Source organism: Anomaloglossus baeobatrachus, chromosome 2, assembly GCF_048569485.1.
Source record: "Anomaloglossus baeobatrachus isolate aAnoBae1 chromosome 2, aAnoBae1.hap1, whole genome shotgun sequence".
Taxonomy (NCBI): Eukaryota; Metazoa; Chordata; class Amphibia; order Anura; family Aromobatidae; genus Anomaloglossus; species Anomaloglossus baeobatrachus.
In genome coordinates, this window is record NC_134354.1 from 766146893 (window position 1) to 766166875 (window position 19983).

A 19983-nucleotide genomic window follows, 5' to 3' on the forward strand; every position below is an offset into this window, starting at 1 on the left:
TAGACATATGGGACTGGAGTAAAAAGTTTTAATCCACTACTCTCCTGGATGCTGGATATTTGCCTTTTTTGAAACAGAACAGCAAACTCCATGCTAACAAAGGGCAAGCTCTTTCAAAAGAGAACTGGAAATCCCGGAACTCTGACACTACCTGTCTCCACTGTTGGGAGCATCATCCGGAAGTGGAAGGCTTAGGGAACTACTGTTAGCCTTCCACGGCCTGGACAGCCTTTGAAAGTTTCCACCCGTGCCAAGGCCAGGCTTGTCCGAAGAGTCAAGGCTAACCCAAGGACAACAAGGAAGGAGCTTCGAGAAGATCTCATGGCAGTGGGGACATTGGTTTCAGTCAATACCATAAGTAACGTACTCCACCGCAATGGTCTCCGTTCCAGACGAGCCCGTAAGGTACCTTTACTTTCAAAGCGTCATGTCAAGGCTCGTCTATAGTTTGCTCATGATCACTTGGAGGACTCTGAGACAGACTGGTTCAAGGTTCTCTGGTCTGATGAGACCAAGATGGAGATCTTTGGTGCCAACCACATACGTGACGTTTGGAGACTGGATGGCACTGCATATGACCCCAAGAATACCATCCCTACAGTCAAGCATGGTGGTGGCAGCATGATGCTGTGGGGCTGTTTCTCAGCCAAGGGGCCTGGCCATCTGGTCCGCATCCATGGGAAGATGGATAGCATGGCCTACCTGGAGGTTTTGGACAAGAACCTCCGCTCCTCCATCAAGGATCTTAAGATGGGTCGTCATTTCATCTTCCAACAAGGCAACGACCCAAAGCACACAGCCAAGAAAACCAAGGCCTGGTTCAAGAGGGAAAAAATCAAGGTGTTGCAGTGGCCTAGTCAGTCTCCTGACCTTAACCCAATTGAAAACTTGTGGAAGGAGCTCAAGATTAAAGTCCACATGAGACACCCAAAGAACCTAGATAACTTGGAGAAGATCTGCATGGAGCAGTGGGCCAAGATAACTCCAGAGACCTGTGCCGGCCTGATCAGGTCTTATAAAAGACGATTATTAGCTGTAATTGCAAACAAGGGTTATTCCACAAAATATTAAACCTAGGGGTTGAATAATAATTGACCCACACTTTTATGTTGAAAATGTATTAAAATTTAACTGAGCAACATAACTTGTTGGTTTGTAAGATTTATGCATCTGTTAATAAATCCTGCTCTTGTTTGAAGTTTGCAGGCTCTAACTTATTTGCATCTTATCAAACCTGCTAAATCTGCAGGGGGTTGAATACTACTTGTAGGCACTGTATATATATATATATATATATATATATATATACACACACAGTATATATACACATACATGCGCACTGTATATACTGTATATGCATATATTTGAAGTATATATACATATGTCTGTGAATAGATCATTGCAGATATGAATGACACTCTAGTTGTCATGTGTCAGCAAGAATGCAAAGCACACATTCGTGGATATGTGGTAACTGCTGCAACCTGCAGAACCCAAAACCCAACCCATATATATATATATATGTATATAATTATTATATTGGGGGCCAAATTAGAATTTTAGCTGTGGGCTCTGTGATTTCTACTTGCGCCTCTGCTAGTCCCATAGAATGTCTCTTGGCACCGGTATTAGTGGCATCCATCCACCGTGTGACTCCTTGGCATGAAGTCTCAAGTATTTAACATTCTCGGCAATGGTTAAATTGAATACATGTGAAATTAACATTCGTTTAACTTCTCCTGGAGGAATATATTAGCGACTTTCCCGAGCGTAGAGGAGGTGATAAATTATAGTCTCGAAAAGACGAGAAAAGAATTTCTCTGCTGCTTTTCTGACACTAGATGGTAAAATAGGGATTTATATTTTAGGACATTGGAAGTAGGGATGAGTGACTTCAGAAATGCTTTAAATCATGTCTTCCATATTTAAAATTATTTTTTCTCCTACAATGGGAATCGGTGGCTTCCCTCAACTCATTTCTTTGGTTGTTTAGAGATGGGAAGGCATTAAAGTGGCATTACCATCATATCCATGGGAGGTGTTGTTTTACCGCAGCAGTTGTGTTACATTCTTCAAAGACCAGGTCCATACAACAATCTCAAAAAAAGGGAATCCAATTCTGCCAAACAAAGCATTGGACCTTTGTCCTCATAAATTACGCTGCGTGGATCTACAATGCCAACAATTGTCACTTTGGTTTCAACAAACTTTGCAGAAATTGATAATTCATGCAAATAATCAAACTTTGTAATAGAGAAATGTGTTAATTTCTCCACTTATGAGCCACTTCCTCACCTATCTGCCTCTTGAACTAATCAGTTAATTTTAAATCCCCTGAAATACATTATGCTAAAGACAAGACAGATTTCCAGGTAACTGAGGAATCTAATTAGAGCTTTCTATTAAGGTCTATGGAATCAAATACTAATGGTGCTTTCTAGTCTTTTCTTTCTCCTGGAGCTGGAGTCATAGCTCCACTGCTCAGTACTACTATATAAAACAAGAGAGCAGGAATCCGTAATCTCTGGGTGCTTTATATAGGATACATTATAACAGCTAGTCTCTACCCACTAACTCAGAGACAACTGAAAGATAGAGATAAAGCCTACACAGGTGAAAATGCCGGATACAAAGTTGTATATCGTCTATAAATCGTCAACGGCTGCTCAATATAGGACAATTGCTGAAATTAAACCTCAAAACAAATTGATTCAATGAATCCTAAAGCTTCGTGAGTCGATTTATCAATCAGGGAGACCAAACTTTGTCATCCGAAATAAAATTGGTTGCGAAGAGCAATTGCATTAGACTTCATACACAAGGTCATAATATGTAATGGAGCACCCACTTACCATTTTCGGTGTTCTCGTGCTCTGTGTCGGTGAGGGTCAGGTTGGAGTTGGCTCGACTAGACAAGCAAGAGCTCCGTCCAGATTTAGTGTTTCTTGTCCATAGCCTTACTGGTTGTTCAGGTGACAAGACGCAGTCAGCTTCGTTGTCTGCATCGTTTTCACTGGTCATAGAATAGCCGCAATGGGGCAGGCCAATATCAGTCCTGTATAGAGTTCCATGAGGCGGCGTGACTTCACCAAGACCCAGCTCTTGTAGAGTAAAACTTCCAGCTGTGAAAGATAATTAAAATAATCCTTAATATTCTAGAATTCTAATGTTTCCAATGTACTTTATATTTATACATATTTCCCAAGTACCCTAAGTACCCTGGGCTGCACAGAAATTCAAACTAATATTTCCCAAGTACCCTAAACACCATGGGCTGCACAGCAATTCAAATTAAAATTTCCCAAGTATCCTGTTATGAACTGGTAACCATGGACGATCACAAGAAATCCCATTAATCAGAAAAAAAACAAAAACTACAAGCTGACCGCAATTCCCTATATATCGGACAACAATAGAAGTAGCAGTGGGATGTACCTAACACACCTAGACACCTCGTAACTGCCGGAGAAACTTGCTACACCTCAAAGATAGAAATGAGGAATCCTAACTTGCCTCGGAGCAGTCCCCAAAGAAATAGCAAGCCCCCAACATGTAACGACGGTTATGTAAGAAAACACAATACATAGATAAAAAATATAGATTAGCAAAGGTGAGGCCCGACTTATAGATACAACAGGACAGGACAGATAACTGATTGCGGCCAGCAACAAACCCTGCAAAAAATATCAAACTCCTGGTAGAAAAAAGTCCTAAGACCACTCGGTCTACTTCCGCTATATCAGGTACTCTTGTGCCAGACACTTTAATCAGAACTGCAGATATAATGGGAAGAAACAAAATCACAGAACAAATAATATTCTAATGTGCAAATAAACCAAACATGAAAAGGAAGCAAGCTCCCTTTCTTGCTGGAGGAACTGCCCTGCTCACAAAAGCAGAGACAGATCCTCACATGCAAGAAACCAAACACAGAACAAAATGGAATAAGCAGAAAGAACCTTAAGTGTAATTCCACCAATTAAGCACAGAAACTAGCAAACTTATCTCTAGTAGATTCAGGCACAGAATAAATGGGAGAAACTGAAGGGAAAACTCCCAGCCATCTTCAGAAGCAGCAGGAAACACTTACCACCGGCGGCCGCTATGCAGAAACTTCTCTCCTAAATACACTAGGCTGATCTACAATAGGACTTCCTGGATTCCTAATTAATTCCAACACCTGTTTGAGTCACAGATTCAGAGTCAGCTTCATTACCACTCCTGGCCACCAGAGGGAGCTCCAAACTAGCACCCACTCGGATGACATTCACAACAGTATCCTAAGCACCCTGGGCTGCACAGCAATTCAAGCTAAAATTTCATAAGTACACTAAGCACCGTGGGCTGCACAGCAATTCAAACTAAAATTTACTGAGTACCCTAAAAACCCTGGGCTGCACAGCAATTCAAACTAAAATTTCCCAAGTATCCTAAGCACCGTGGGCTGCACAGCAATTCAAACTAAAATTTCCCAAGTATCCTAAGCATCCTGGGCTGCACAGCAATTCAAACTAAAATTTCCCAAGTATCCTAAGCACCCTGGGCTGCACAGCAATTCAAACTAAAATTTACTGAGTACTCTAAACACTCTGGGCTACACAGCAATTCAAATTCAAATTTCCCAAGTATCCTAAGCACCCTGGGCTGCACAGCAATTAAAACTAAAATTTCCCAAGTATCCTAAGCACCCTCGGCTGCACAGCAATTCAAACTAAAATTTACTGAGTACCCTAAACACCCTGGGCTGCACAGCAATTCAAACTAAAATTTCCCAAGTATCCTAAGCACCGTGGGCTGAACAGCAATTCAAACTAAAATTTACCAAGTATCCTAAGCACCCTGGGCTGCACAGCAATTCAAACTAAAATTTACTGAGTACCCTAAACACCCTGGGCTGCAGAGCAATTCAAACTAAAATTTTCCAAGTACCCTAAGCACCCTAAAAGATATATAGGATACCATTTCCACATTAGTAGGAAGAATAGAATGTCAGGGAGCAGTTTGTGTAGCCAAACACTGCAAACATTTATAGCCGGACACCACAGGAATGTCTCTCAACCATGACACACTCATGACATCTGTGAAACAAGGACACACCGCCAGGTCTCCTGACCAAAGCTACTTCATGTAAGCTTCATTCCCCACTCCAGATGGGTATAGTAAATGGCAGAGACAAAACTTTGGGAGTCAGACACAATAAGGTAACCCCAAGACTGGAAAGGGATCCAGAGAAGGTCTTGTGCACATTTATCCAGCTGGGTGCCCTTTGATTACCAAAATCCATAGGCTCCAATATGGTTGACTTGGAAAACGATTACTGTTCTCAATTACAAAAGTGCAGCTCTGAAGCACAAACGTCGGCTAAGATTTTAAGTACAGCGGAGCTTTCATGAGCGTATGCAAGGTTTATTAACCCTTTAACACTCCAATGTTTTATTTCTCTTAAAGGATCCATTGTGTGAACAGTAATGTTATCTGGCTCTATGGGTGACAATATATATTATAATTGTGCAGCAAGACATAAAACTTGTGTTATTCTGCTTTTTTTTAGTGATTTCAAGTCATTTATTCTCTAAACTGGATAATGACATATAAGAAATACTGTCACGGCGCACTGATTTACATGCCTACCCTCATATTTAGCACTTTGGTAAATGACCTCTAAGTGCATAGCTAATCTGTTTACGCCGTACGACAGCTCCCACGCTCCCCAGCAGACAGAACGTCGTGAGATAAACAAGTCACCCGTCACAAGTTCTCCCGGGTAGTTTGCAAAACCCACATCCTATCTTCTCGATTAAATGGCAGATCATAAAATAAAGCGCGGAAGGCATTAAACATGGAGGGTGTTGGAACGGAGGCACCAAATCAAAAATTATCGCCTCCAGTAAAGAGGCGAACTCAAGCGCGGTGTGGTTTGGATGCAGCGTCAATGTTTAGATTCTTTAAACCCAGATCAGATAGTGTGAATACGCGCCAGAGTTTCTCAGCGCTCGGTAAATGTGGTGGAATTTTGGAAACTTTTCTCTAATGTTATATCACATTTTAACTGGATAATTTTTAGACCAATTTTTTTTGTACCATAATTTTGGTCCATCTAAAGATCCCTCCCCTGGGAAATCCATGTAGCCATTGTTTGAAAGAACCACAAAGACAGATTTACTATTCTCAGTACACCTCGGCCCATGACGGACAGAAAATGGGCGCAAATTAGCAACTGCAATGTTAGGCCTATTTGTTATGACGGGGACTCACTTGAAAGGGACCATTAGTTCTTGGGAATGGCTTTGTCCAGCTAGGTACGGGGAAGTATCACGCGCATGGCGAAAGGGAAGGGAAACCCTGTCTCTAGGGTAGGGGAAGATGGTGGCCACTGACCATACCTACTGTTGGTCCCTGGGGTCCCTCAACACCCTAGGTAGGCTCCGCACCTATGCGCAAAGCAGGATACCTGACCCTAGCTATCCCTAGTGCTGGGCCCTACATAGGGAACAGATGGGATGACCTCTTCGTCAACCCTATTAACTAGACTACTTATCCACAGATGATTCAGGTAGAAGTTCAACAACATTTTAAGTAACGATACCACAGAGGAGTACAAGCTACTTGCTTAGACAATGATTAAGACAGTATGTTGAAACGCGTCGCTCTGACCTGGGCATCTTACAATTTTATGCTGCATGTACCTTTGGATTTATGAGAAACTACAAATAAAGAAGACAACTTTTTAATATTCCGTGTGATTGCGCTGGATTCATATTCTATGCTTATAACCAGGGCTTGATTAAACTGAAGAATATCACCAGCACCAGTCCAAGGAAGGAAAAGGTATATAAGCACCAAGAGAATACTGGTGGTCAGCAGCTTCGTGGAAGGAGAGCTCCTGCTGGGTCCAAATGGGGGAGAGATGAATCCAGTGGGAAAGCTACCTATACTGACAGCAGGAACAATGAAAAGTAAGGGAGCATTCTGCGCAGCCAAATGCTGTGACCTTCTATGGCCTGAAACAACATGACTGCCTGTCACCCGTGATGGGTATAAACAACATGTGAAAACATGTGCCAGATTGTGCCAAAATTTAGGTGAAAAAACTATGATATCCAACAGTTGGAATAAATTTTAAGATGGGTAAGTTTAAGTTTACACTCTCCAAATAGCGGACAGGACAGGTCGAGGCACGCTCAAAATAGAAAATCGGCACAATGGGTTGACAGACTGTGCAGTACATGCAGCCAACTGACCAACGAAGACCAAAGAAGATCCTCACTTGTCACCTTTTATAGACATCATTTCCCTTTTTTGGCATAGTCGTTAGCCACGTGATCATGATTTTAATGTGATCCGTTGTGATCAGACTTCCAAGGCTAGTCTTTGGATCCCTGCATTACTACATCCTGATCTCCGTAACTCAGCTTGTAGCGGTTACCGCTTACCCTTGGTTGGCCTACAATTGATCACTTGGTTTCTGTCCTGTTTGACCATGCCCCCGTATTTCCCCGTTCATCATCATATTGTAAGTTTTTGTAGTGGCTTTTGACCATTTCTCCATCCTATTCCCTTTGGATTATAACTTGGTTCTATGATCACTGGATATCTTATCCAGAAATTAAAAAAATGAACTTGCTTAGGGTATCAAGGCACACAGTATTTTCTAGGTTAACCTTCGGAAGTTATAATTAATATGGGCAATGTACTTGGGAAAACTGAGGTCCCCAAAAGATTGTGTTGATCATATGAAACTCAGAAGATGTGGAAAGTTGAGCATTGAAGAAAGTCCCTCTTTGGACTGCCTTCATAAGTCTGATAGACTTTTAGTAGAAAGGGCCATGGAAGTTTGAGGCCACCTCTCCTATACAGTGTCACGATGTGAATCCACCTTTGGCGCCCCTGGGCTTCAGGCACCACCAGATATTACACCACTTTTACGGGATAATATCTATCCCGAGTCAGGAGGGGGTTAACTGCCGGTGCCTTCACAAAACTACACATATACAACAGTAAGGTGCTTTCCCACAGGGGCTTGGACTAGGGCAGACAGGGTGGTTAGCCATCACGAAGCATGGGACTTCCCCAGTCGCTAGGAAAACCACCGGGGGTGGGCACCACTTGGGGTAAGAAGTAGGCGCAACCATCTCACTAGAGCAAACCTTCCCGGGCACAGCTTGGGATAACATCACACACAGACAGCAGGAGTTTAGTGTTTCTCTCTCTTCGTGGGACCCGTGGCTTGGAGCTGGAGGCTTGGCACGGGTTCCGGATAGCAACCGAGGGACATTTCACTAGAAAGACTTTCACGGGCACCGTGGGTGACTGCAGACTATCCAGGATCGGATGGAGCCCATCGTGGCAGAGATTGGTACTCTGGGGCAGCACTTGAACTATCAGTGAGTAAAAGACCTGGAACCATAGCCCCTGCCTCTGCCTCTCATTTGTCAAAGGTGGCATCACAATCCTAAAAAAAACTTTTCTAAACCGTCTCTACCACCCCCATTCTCCATCATGCCTCCCGTCCACCTCCTTCCCTCCCTCCTGTATGTCTCGAGGTCACGAAACTGGGCCAGGCCAGCCCGTGATGACACAAAGGATTTGCACCCCCGGCCCAGCGATGTGTCGAGTGAAATCCTCTCGACCCTGGGGTGTTACACACCTACCGCGCCAGATCTGCGAATATGCATGGCAAGCTGCGTAACACATAGGGAATACCAGGGTAACAAAACGGAGAGCCGTGCCACTAGGGAGAGAGGAGCGAGGTCACCTCCTGACACTCACCTGAGGCTGATCACTGCACTCCCTAATGTCCCAGATGGGTTCTTCCCCCGTGCGCCGTCACATGCTTAGGACCTCACTGGCCCTGAACTCAGCCTGACTAGTGAAGGCCTGCGAGATGCTAGTCTCGCCACTGCACTAAGACAACACGAGGTAGGTAAGACAAACAGATGGGGCAGACACAACAAATAACACTCCAGCAGGAACTTCTCAGCTGCAACTTAAGGCAACACCTCAGCTTTCTCCAGAGATGAGCTCCTTCTAAGTGGACAGCATAGGTATGAGTTATAGCCAGCATAGGAAGGAGTGAGGAGTGAATACGCAGAAGTGAGTAGCTGCACGTGAGATTACAAATACCTGTTAGATCACTGCAGGATAGAAATGATCCTTACCTTCTTCAGTACTGGATGGAATTAAATATGCTCCAACTCAGGGTAAACAATGAGCGGTCACTAAAGCGGCTCTGTGATCCGCAACATGTTGAGACCTTGTGATGTCAGATCCCCCCGAGATCACATCAGACTGTGACACACTTGTTACATACAGTATGTAACTGTGATGTGGGTCAGGTGTGTGGGACGACAGCCCTTACCAAAATTTTGTCCTTGATCCACTAAAAATTATCCCTGGTTATATAGCACCAACATATTTAGTATTTAGCAGAGTTTTCAGCTGGTTCCGAACCCAGACTAGTTGGCTACTATCCTCAAACCCCCTTGTGACAGGGTATGCGACAGAGCAGTAAGGGACGCTAGGCCAAGGAATAATCCAAAGGGCTTTATTGGAACCACAAAGATAAAGCACCAAACATAAATATAAATCCTTAAAGTTTGCAAGGAGTCCACAACAAAACAAAAGATCCAGGGGCACATCCCGGTATTCCAACGCCAGGGAAAATATGGCAATGGTCCTTATATGAGTTCCTTGAGTTCAACAGGGTGAACAACAAAACACAATCCCACATGGCCACTGATGTCCAGTCTGTAACAGTCCATACACAGGCTCTAGGATCCAGTCTCAGCTATAGATCCTAGTCCTTTTCCAGCCGAGATCCAACTAACTGACCTAACATGGGTCTCATTGTTCTTCTCTCCTGTGATCAGTCCCTAAGGTGGGCCCAACTCCGCCTGGACATTTGATGATATTTGATACATGAATGGACTCCTGGCTCTGTTCTGTTTACCAAGTTGTGGATTGGAGAAGTCCCATTGAGAAGAACATACAATCCCCCACCAGTAGTACATACAGGACAGTCAAGGAGAGACAGACTATTACACCATGAGCACAGGCGGGGGAGGGACACACTGTTACAACCCGTTCCCCCCTCAATTTGTGTACGGACTAGTGACCTCAACAGGTCGCTTGTCAAGTACACTTAAACATGGTAGACCTGACTCAGGGCTCCTCCTCCCTGGACAATCCGTCTGCATTTTGGTGTTGGCTGCCCCTTCTATATTGTATGGTGAAGATGTAGGGTTGAATGTTCGGCTCCAGTTTGTATCCTCCTTCACTTAAACTCTGCTTCCTGCACCCACAAATTGGCATTGTAGATCTCCCACATCATTGCCTAGGAGAATGTCTGCAGGAAGGCCGCTCATCACACCAATCATGCATTGTTTTGCCCCAAAGCCATAATCCAGGGTTACACTTGCTCTTGGAATGTATCTTTGAGTACCTCCAGCCAATTCAATGGCAAGTCCTGGTCCCTTTTGAATTGCTTCTGGTTGAATTACTTGGGGATCTGCTATGGTGAGAAAAGCCCCAGTGTCACGAAAACCAACAACTTTTTGGCCATCCAGCACGACCTCCTGTAGATGTTTATGCTGAAGATCATAAGAACGGGTGGCTGTGGCTCGCACCCCATAGACTCCTGGTAGGGAAGTCAACATATCAGAGTCATCAGGGAGTGAATCCAGCTCTTCTCCTGCTGAAGATGTCTGTAGATAATGGACAGGCAAAGGTGGTCTGCAGCTGTTCTGCCTCTGAACACCTGGACAGTGAGCTTACAGATGACCAGGCTGCCCACATTGATAACATCTGCGCTGCATCTCACTCCTTCCAGTTTGCATTCTAGAGAAGTAGGTAGGAGACCTTGGTGACTGATAGGGAGGTGCAGGTGGTTGTCAATTTGGAGGATGACTCCACTGGATAGATGGGCATGTGGCCCGCAGATGCCCGGGATGCCCACAGCTATAACATCTTCGCTCTTCTACTTTCTCTCCTCGTGGCATTCCAGAAAATGTGGTAGAAACAACTGGATGCACATACACTCGGGTATTCACATGAGGTGGTGATCTAGGAGGTTGAGGAACATTGGGCACTGAAGGACATGGAACCTCTTGTGTTGGGGAGCTGGTCATTTTTGCTCCCTCTGCTAGCAGCTTCTTCCACTGAGGTTTGATAGTGAGCACCTCATCAGCTAGAGCAGCAGCTTGTTCCACTGTCTCTGGTCTCCTCTCGCGCACCCATTCCCGGATCTCAGTAGGGCACTTGGCATAAAACTGTTCTTTTAGGATGACCTGGACGAACGTTTCCCAAGTTAAGGCCCCCTCTCCCTCCAGCCAACGATGACATACTTGTTTCAGTCTGTGAGCATACATCTTGAAAGACACTTCCCCATCACAGGCTAATGTACGGAACTGAGTCCTATAAGTATCTGGGGTAACGGCATAATGTTCTAGAATGGTCTGTTTTATCTCCCCATACTCACAATTCCACTGAGGGTCCATAACTCTACAGGCGTCGGCAGCTCCACCCTCCAAGAGGCCCACCAGGTGTCTCACTCGCTCTCTTTCTAGGACTTCCATTAATCAGCACTGATGCTCAAAGTCCTGGAAGAAGCCCTCAATGTCGCCTGCAGCTTCATTAAATGGCTTAAAGTCCTTGCGGGACACCGGAGAATTTCCTCATACTTGGTGCTTTGTCTGGAGCCTCTAGCTGCACAGCAAACCTCCTCTCCAGCAATGCCCTCTCTGGAGCTCTGCGAATAGCATCCATCTTATATTCAATGGTGACCTCATCTCCAAGCAGTGCCATCTCCTCCTCATACCACACAACCCACTGACTTTTTTGGGTATTTACCTCCAGCGCCCGTCTTTCCTGTCCTTGCTGTGGAAATTGTTCCTCGGTGTCATCTTGCAAGTGTACCGCCCTGAGAGGGGCCCGGCCGCTTCTTCGCTGCTTGGGCCGAGCCGCTCCAGGTCCGGGCTCGGGTTGTCGGTGGCACGAGCACCTCCGGACCAGGGGCCACATCGCTCTGTTAAAGGGGAGGCAGTGGGGATGGTGGTGGTGTGGGACGAGGCGCACAGCCGGATGGGCCGCGTTGTCGTCCTACGGGTCATGACGCCACCCACGGGTCATGGTGATGGGATGCACCACCGCTGCGGCTGGAGTGAAGGGGGCTCGTCCGGGATCAGTGTTGCGGCCGCAGCCTAGATGTTAGCCCCCTCCGTGGGTAGGGACGATGTGTCCCGGAGCCCGTTGGGGGAAGACTGATGACGACGGTGTTGTTGTCGGGGTGCAGGGTGCTGTGCTGCGGTGCAGTGTCGTGACCGGATGGCACTGGTGTACTCACTATTAATTCACACTCAGAGTCACTGCTAAGCCAAAGTTCGGGTATGGTCTGGTCCCACAGCCGGCTGCTTGTGTCCCCCTGTGAGGTTGATGGTGGCCCCTTTCCCTTGGAGCCCTCGGTTGCCCGCAGGCGCTGGCCCGTCGGGTGTTTGGCCCTTGGCGGTGGCACTCACCCGGTATCGGTGGGCTTTTGCCTTCTTTCGGGACTTTGGGTGTGGATGAACCCGTGAGGTCCAGCCAGCAATCAGTCAATTTGCCTTTACTCAGTGGCTTCTAAGCTAGGACGGGGTCTGAGTACCCGGTTTCTGGTGCTCCGGTACACGGTTGACTCCCCGGTTCAGGACCGGCGGGCTCCAACCCTGGCCCGGTCCCTACGGTTCCGCCTGTTGCTGTACCGGTATTCCTACAGACGGCCACCACCATCTGCCTGCCTGACGTTTCAAGGGTCCCAGGCTCCTACCCGGGTCCCTGACAGCTCTGCAACCCCACTCCTCTCACACTCCAAACTATTCTGTTAGTATTTCCTGCCTCAGGACAGTAGTCTCCTCGGTGGGCGTGCCTTTCCATCTGACTCCACCCACCTGGTGTGCCCTACTGGCCCTGAGGGAGGTATCAGGTCTCCCTTTCGGGTGACGGGTGTGTCCTCACAGGGGATGGGGGTGTGTGTAATGTGGTAGGTGTTGTTACCTGTGACCCCTGGGGTCCAGGACGTCACACAAGCAAGTGTTTTCCAAAGCCTCAATTAGTTGCTCCTTGGAGAGTCCTTTGTAGCCAACTCAAATTCACGGGCCTTTGTTTTGAGGTTCGAGATAGTCCAGTTCCTGTATCCTGAGGTTCTGGTTTCAGACGTTGATGGGCCGTTGTCCTCCATTTCTTCTGCTCTGATCCCGCCGCTGCTACCAGTTTGTGACGGGGTATGCGGCAGAGCAGTAAGGGATGCCATGCCAAGAAACAATCCAAAGGGCTTTATTGGAACCACAAAGATAAAGCACCAAACATAAATATAGATCCTTAAAGTCTGCAAGGAGTCCACAACAAATCAAAAGATCCAGGGGCGCCTCCCGGTATTCCAACGCCAGGGAAAATATGGCAATGGTCCTTATATGAGTTCCTTGAGTCCAACAGGGTGAACAACAAAACACAATCCCACGTGGACAACTGATCTCCAGCGTGCAACAGTCCATACAAAGGCTCTAGGATCAAGCCTCAGCTATAGATCCTAGTCCTTCTCCAGCCGAGATCCAACTAACTGAACTAACATGGGTCTCATTGTTCTTCTCTCCTGGGATCAGCCCCTAAGGTGGACCCAACTCTGCCTGGACATTTGATGACATTTGATACATGAATGGACTTTAGACTCCTGGCTCTGTTCTGTTTACCAAGTTGGGGATCGGAGAAGTCCCATGCTGAGAAGAACAAACAATCCCCCACCAGTAGTACATACAGGACAGTCAAGGAGAGACAAACTATTACACCATGAGCACAGGCTGGGGAGGGACACACTGTTACACCCCTGCCATAGAAAAAGGGCAACATTGTGAGAACTTTATGCGTAAATGGTAAGTAGAGCTTTTCTTTCAAAATTGGCTTATGGTATATACGTCCTTAGATATCCTTACCGGTAAAGGTCCAAATGAGTTCATGAGCCACTTGGTATTCAATGCTCTGAACCCAAGATTAGTATCAGATTATTGGACAAAATGTTCCCTACAGCTGTAGATTCAGTTTACGTTAAAAAGGAGGACTGTTTTGAATTTGCAGTGCACCGCCCCATCATTACCAGCCCATGATGTTCCAATGTTGGTAGCCCATGCACCTGCTCATGAGACATAGCAAAACTTCCTTTTCTATGTACTAGAAGAACATGAACGTAGTGTCAAACAAGCATGGAAAGTGACTAAGGGGATTAGCAGCCCATTTTCGTTCACCTGGTAGGCAATTATCCTCTTCAGAGAGGAAGAGGACTAGAAATCTACTGAATAGAGTCAAGAAGGACCCTTAAATGAGCCTTGCCATATAACTTAGGGTAAAAAGCCAAGCCACACACTCCATTGCTCTATTTGCAGACACTTATTTTGGGGTATTTGCCACTCATCAGTGCAAAGCAGAAGGTCTGATTTGGCTATGTGAATGTCATGCACTGTCCGAATCCGCACACTCAGATTACTACTACAATGTCAGACTCTGTTTACATTGCAGAGTCCAACAGGCATCCGACAGAGTCCGACAGGCCTCTCTTAAATTCTCAGCTCTGCTGGGCATCGGCTGAGTTGTCTCACTGCTCCCAGCCGTGCAAGAGTTAACTTTTTGTGGAGCAGTGTGCAACTCTTCTGAGAGCCAGGTTGCTGATTACCATCCACAGTTGCTCCCTTCCTATTTAAGGCTGGGGAGTGTAGTAGGAGACCGCCGAAGATAGCTTTAGCTTAGCTAAAGCAATCCCAGTCTCTGTGGTTGTCAGTTCATGGAGAACAACAGTTGCTTTTCTGCGTGGTGTGAACATTTCCCTGTTGTGAGTTTATTCCCTACCCTTTTCTTTATTCCACCATACACATATTGTCTCTCCTTTGTGTTCGAGAAGCAGTGTGTATGAGGTTACGTAATCTCTTGTCCGTGTCTTTTCTATGGGGTTTTGTTACTGGGTTTCCGGCCCGTTCCAAGGTTGGGAGAGTAAAATCAGGGCTCGGACAGGAGACAGGGTAACGATGGAGGCTCGGACCTGGCTACCATCAAGCTTACCTCCGAGATAAGGGACAGCGCAGGGTCTTTATTCTAAGGGCCAGTTTAGGAACCCCTGGTCTGTCAGTACATTCCTTGTGACAGTGAGAGGACTCTGACAGGAAATCCAAGGTGGACGCTAATCCGACCACATGCATGGAACAAAAAATAAAATAGGCCAGTCTAGCTTCCCTGCCACTTCCCATGCTTTTTTGACCCTCACCCAGGGCGCTATGTTCACCATCTTAATTAAAAAAATGCAGACAATAAAAACACAAAAATTCCCACTTGGAATTAGAACAGGTTTCTCGAGCCGAATAAGATCTGACGTTCGTTTGAAGTTTTTATCCAGCCTGGCAAACTTGGAACATCCAACTGGCTAAATCGCTTTTCTTTTTTGCTCTTCACACCTTTTTTAATTAACCAAGGCAGGTTGCATTTTGTGACAGGTTTGACAGGCAGATAGACTGAGGCTTTCACAGCTCTGACTTCGGCAGCCAAACGTGTAGTACAAAGCAGCTTGTGATAATTGCACCCAGACAAAACCCTCCTTGCTCTGACAAAACGCTGCGCTGCTCAACTTCAAATGCTTCGCTAAACTTTGAAAGATTAATCAACTTGATTTACGGAGAAGTTGTAATTTGCGCCCGGCTTTCAAGCGCCGATCTGTTGTGGGATTTTTTTTTTTATTTTTTCTAAATGAAGGTGACGGAGACAAACACGCTGAAGGATTTCTATTTCTTTCGTCTTACGTTCACGCTAATAAGCCGGGTCCTGAGGGGCTGACTTCAGAGAGGTTCTGTTTTGCCATGAAAGCGAAGGGGGAAGGGGGCAGTCTAAGGCCATCTGCATAATGCAGAGCTATGTTCAGAGAGGCTTTACAAACCCTCCTAAGTTTCGACTCAGTGTGCCACCATATGGTGCTCCATATTCCCCCCAAGAAGTAATTCCGCTAGACTTCTTGCCCTAACAGAGCTTAGGTTGTGGCTGTTTGTACATGCACCAAAACCAGCCCGCAACTGACATTTTGGGGATAATGTCTCAGTTTCTGGCCTGACTTGACCTTTCTGTGTCACAGGCATGCACCTAGACTGGCCCTCAGACTAAGGGCCCTAAACTGTCCCTTATTCCAGAGGTAGGCTTGATGGTAGCCAGGTCAGGACTGCAAGCGTGGCCCTAACTCATGAACAGCCCTGGTCTAACACCCCCTTACCCCTACCACCCGGCAAGGGCTGGGACAGGAATAGAGAATCCCACAAATACCAACAGACAGGGGAAAACCTAAGCTCAAGCTCTCTGCCAGCACACACAGGGTAAGAAACAATATGTGCACAGGGAGAAATAAAATACAGGGAGGAAATAAACAAACAACAAGGATATTTCCACAGCACACCAAATAGCATACAACCGTTCACCAACAACTGGGTCACCACCCACAAAGACCGGTATCACTGGAGTAAAGCTAGAGCTATAATCGGCATGTGAGGCTAAGTTCCACTATCTTTTGAATGGCGGAAAAGGCAGTGATTGGACATCAGCAACCTGTGACCCCAGCAGCCATTCGCCAGCTACCAGAATTAACTCCTGCTAAACCGAAGAGCAGAGAGCACAAAACAGTTGATGACTCTGGCTGAGCAACTAAGATGCCTCAGGTTGCCTGCCAGACTCTGCAATGTGAATAGAGTCTGGATTCGCCATGATATTCTGTTCTTATAAGAGGACTGTGGTGTAGCAATACTTATAGCAAAATCACTATGCAGCCGCCTGCCATTCTCTGCACCATATGAAAGCCATTTTGTTGGTTCCCGCATATTGACTGACTCAGCTCCCGTTTCTACTCTAACGTGTGTCCTTAGCTTCATGTCTCAAGACTCAATGTCCAGCAAATGTTCTGCACTTTTATCATACCTCCATTACCACCAATATGTCACGGTGATTACAGAAAAATTATTGGACAGGGGCTCCTAGACTGGCCCTTAGGCTGATCTCAGAGTTATCTCTGAAGGTGAGGATGCCTGGGCCGCCTTCCTAGCCCTGCTCCTGACCAGCCCATCCTAATACCTCCTCCCCTCAACCCCAGGAGAGGGCAAAGGCACGAGTAATTAAGCCAACAGAAATAGACAAACAGAGGAAATAAAAACTCTATCTGAGCACGCTCACACAGAGGTGTAGCACAATAAGAGAATAGGAGGAAAATAAGAGCAGAGAGGAAACAAGAAGACAATGGGAGAACTCCACAACAATTCCAAGCACAAAACAATACAATCACCAGCAGGACTGGGACACAACAGCACACAGACCAACACAGCAATAAACTATAGTCGGCATGGGATTACAGATTCCACAATCTTAAATAGGAAGCGAACCAATGTGATAGGCTTCCAACAACATGTGATCCCAGAAGTTACGATCAGGCTAGCAGACGTTAGCTCTTGCTCGCCTGATCATGAATGAGCCGACAGCTGGTCGATACCCGAACCTGCCTGTGTAGCTCAGAAGCACCAGAGAAACCATAGGGTGATGTGTCAGGAGTCAGATCTGTAATGTGAACAGCGTCTGATGCCGCCATGACAATCTGTGAGTTTTGTGAAACGCTCCTAGTGACACAATGTTGATGCACTGCACTTGCATGAAAATGTTTAACTTTTACTTGACATAAAAAAGTAATGACGCTGAAATAAAACATTTTCAAACAACAATAGAGGAATGTCATTTTTTTGCAATAGCGCCATGTATGTGTCAACAGTAGAGCAGATCAAACCGAAGAACTTTAAAGGGGCTTTCTGGGATTTTTTTTTTCAGATGCAGATGCCTAATCCCATCTAATCTCATACCTTTGTAATATTCGTCTGTCGTCATTACAGAGAGTGATCTTATGTCCCTTCATCCCATCTTTTAGTTGTGCTGTAAAATCATTAGCCGAACATTCAACGCATAATTTTTCCTTGAAGCCTCCCCTGATGTGCATGTGGTTATCGCTGGATTGGGTCAGTCACAGGTTCTAACAGCTCGTGTGGACTGTAGCTGTGAAGGATAGAAACTAGCGAAATCACCTGGAGGACACTATATGTGATATAGGGTTAGGTACTGCTAGAAGAAAAATTGTAATGGGCAAGTACTCAACAAGCAGAGGAGGCACTCAACAATCCGAGGAGGTGTACTGGATAGGCACTAAAAAATAGAGGAGGTACTATCCTACTGGATAGGGACTCAACAAAAAGAGGAGGCACTCAACAAAGAGAGGCAGCACTCAACAAAAAGAGGAGGTACTCAACAAACAGAGGTCTGCCGGATAGGCACGCAACAAAAAGAGGAGGCACTCAAACAGAGGAGGTGTACTGGATAGGCACGCAACAAAGACAAAAGGCACTCAACAAAAAGAGGAGGTGTACTGCATAGGAACTCAACAAAAAGAGGAGGCACTTAACAAAGAGAGGCAGCACTCAACAAAGAGAGGAGGTACTGGATAGGCACACAACAAAAAGAGGAGGCACTCAATAAACAAAAGAGGTGTACTGGATAGGCACTCAACAAAAACGACACTCAACAAAAAAAGGAAATACATTGGATAGGCACTCAACAAAAAGAGGAGACACTCTACAAACAGAGGAGGTGTACTGGATAGGCACTCAACAAAAAGAGGAGGCACTCAACATGTGGAGGTACATTATATAGGGACTTAAAAAAAAGAGGAGGCACTCACCAAACAGAAGAGGTGTACTGGATATGCACTCAGCAAAAAAAGGAGGAACTCCCCAAAAAGAGGAGGTGTACTGGGTAGGGACTCAACAAAAAGAAGAGGCACTAAACAAAAAGAGGAGGTGTACTGGATAGGCACTCAACAAACAGAGAAGGCACTCAACAAATGGAGGTATATTGGATAGGCACTCAACAAAAAGTGGAGGCACTCACCAAAGAGGAGGTGTACTGGATAGTCACTCAACAAAAAGAGGAGTTGTACTGGATAGGCACTCCACAAAAAGAGAAGGCACTCAAGAAATAGAAGAGGTGTACTGGTTAGTGATTAAACAAAAAGAGGAGGCACTCAACAAACAGAGGAGGTGTACTGGATAGGCGCTCAACAAAAAGAGGAGGCACTCAACAAACAGGAAGTATACTGGATAGGCACGCAACAAAAAGAGGAGGCACTCAACAAACAGGAGGTATACTGGATAGGCACACAACAAAAAGAGGAGGCACTCAACAAAAGGACGAGGTATACTGGACAGTCATGCAACCAAAAAGAGGTGGCACTCAACAAACAGAGGAAGTGTACTGGATAGGCACTCAACTAAAAGAGGAGGCACTCAAGAAATAGAAGAGGTGTACTGGATAGGAACTCAACAAAAAGAGGAAGCACTCAACAGAGAGGAGGTGTACGAGATAGGCACTCAACAAAAAGAAGTGGCACTCAACAAAGAGAGGAGGTGTACTGGATAGACACTCAACAAAAAGAGGAGGCACTCAACAACAGAGAAGATATACTAAGTAGGCGCTCAACAGACAATACGTATACCAAATCTTTTCCAATAAACCATCCATCAATCTGTGCTGCGCCTTCTGCTCCACAACATGCCGCTCACAGATAGGAAAGCGAGTTCCAAGATGTCAGGTTGTGTTCCACCTTCAAGTGTAGACAGCAGAAATATCCATGTCTTGCCCAATTAGTGCAAAAATACGAGAACGGAGCTGATTTGTAAGCAGAGGGTTAACACAACAGTAGCCCATGTGTGTCAAAACACATTTCTCAATTCTTGGGCTAAAGTGATCTCCTCCGGAGCTGCAGCTCATAAATAATGAAGAAGCACGTTGCTACAATTAACTAAAAATCAAATGTATTTGCAGAAGGCAGCGTGACACTCATTGATTTTCATATCTCAGGCAATATGTAGCCTTTTAAAGTGCAGGACGTCAATAAGTGGAAGATGA

At 45.7% G+C, this 19983-nt stretch overlaps 1 protein-coding gene across 1 annotated transcript in view; it reads right to left on the reverse strand.

Moving 5' to 3' along the window:
• The window catches only part of LOC142290035 (teneurin-4-like), a 390129-nt gene that overhangs the window by 224985 nt on the left and 145161 nt on the right, over window positions 1-19983 (reverse strand). Inside the window, exon 3 of the mRNA XM_075333981.1 lies at window positions 2853-3122. Coding sequence (XP_075190096.1) covers window positions 2853-3122 — 270 coding nt within the window. The remainder of the gene's footprint in view (window positions 1-2852; window positions 3123-19983) is intronic.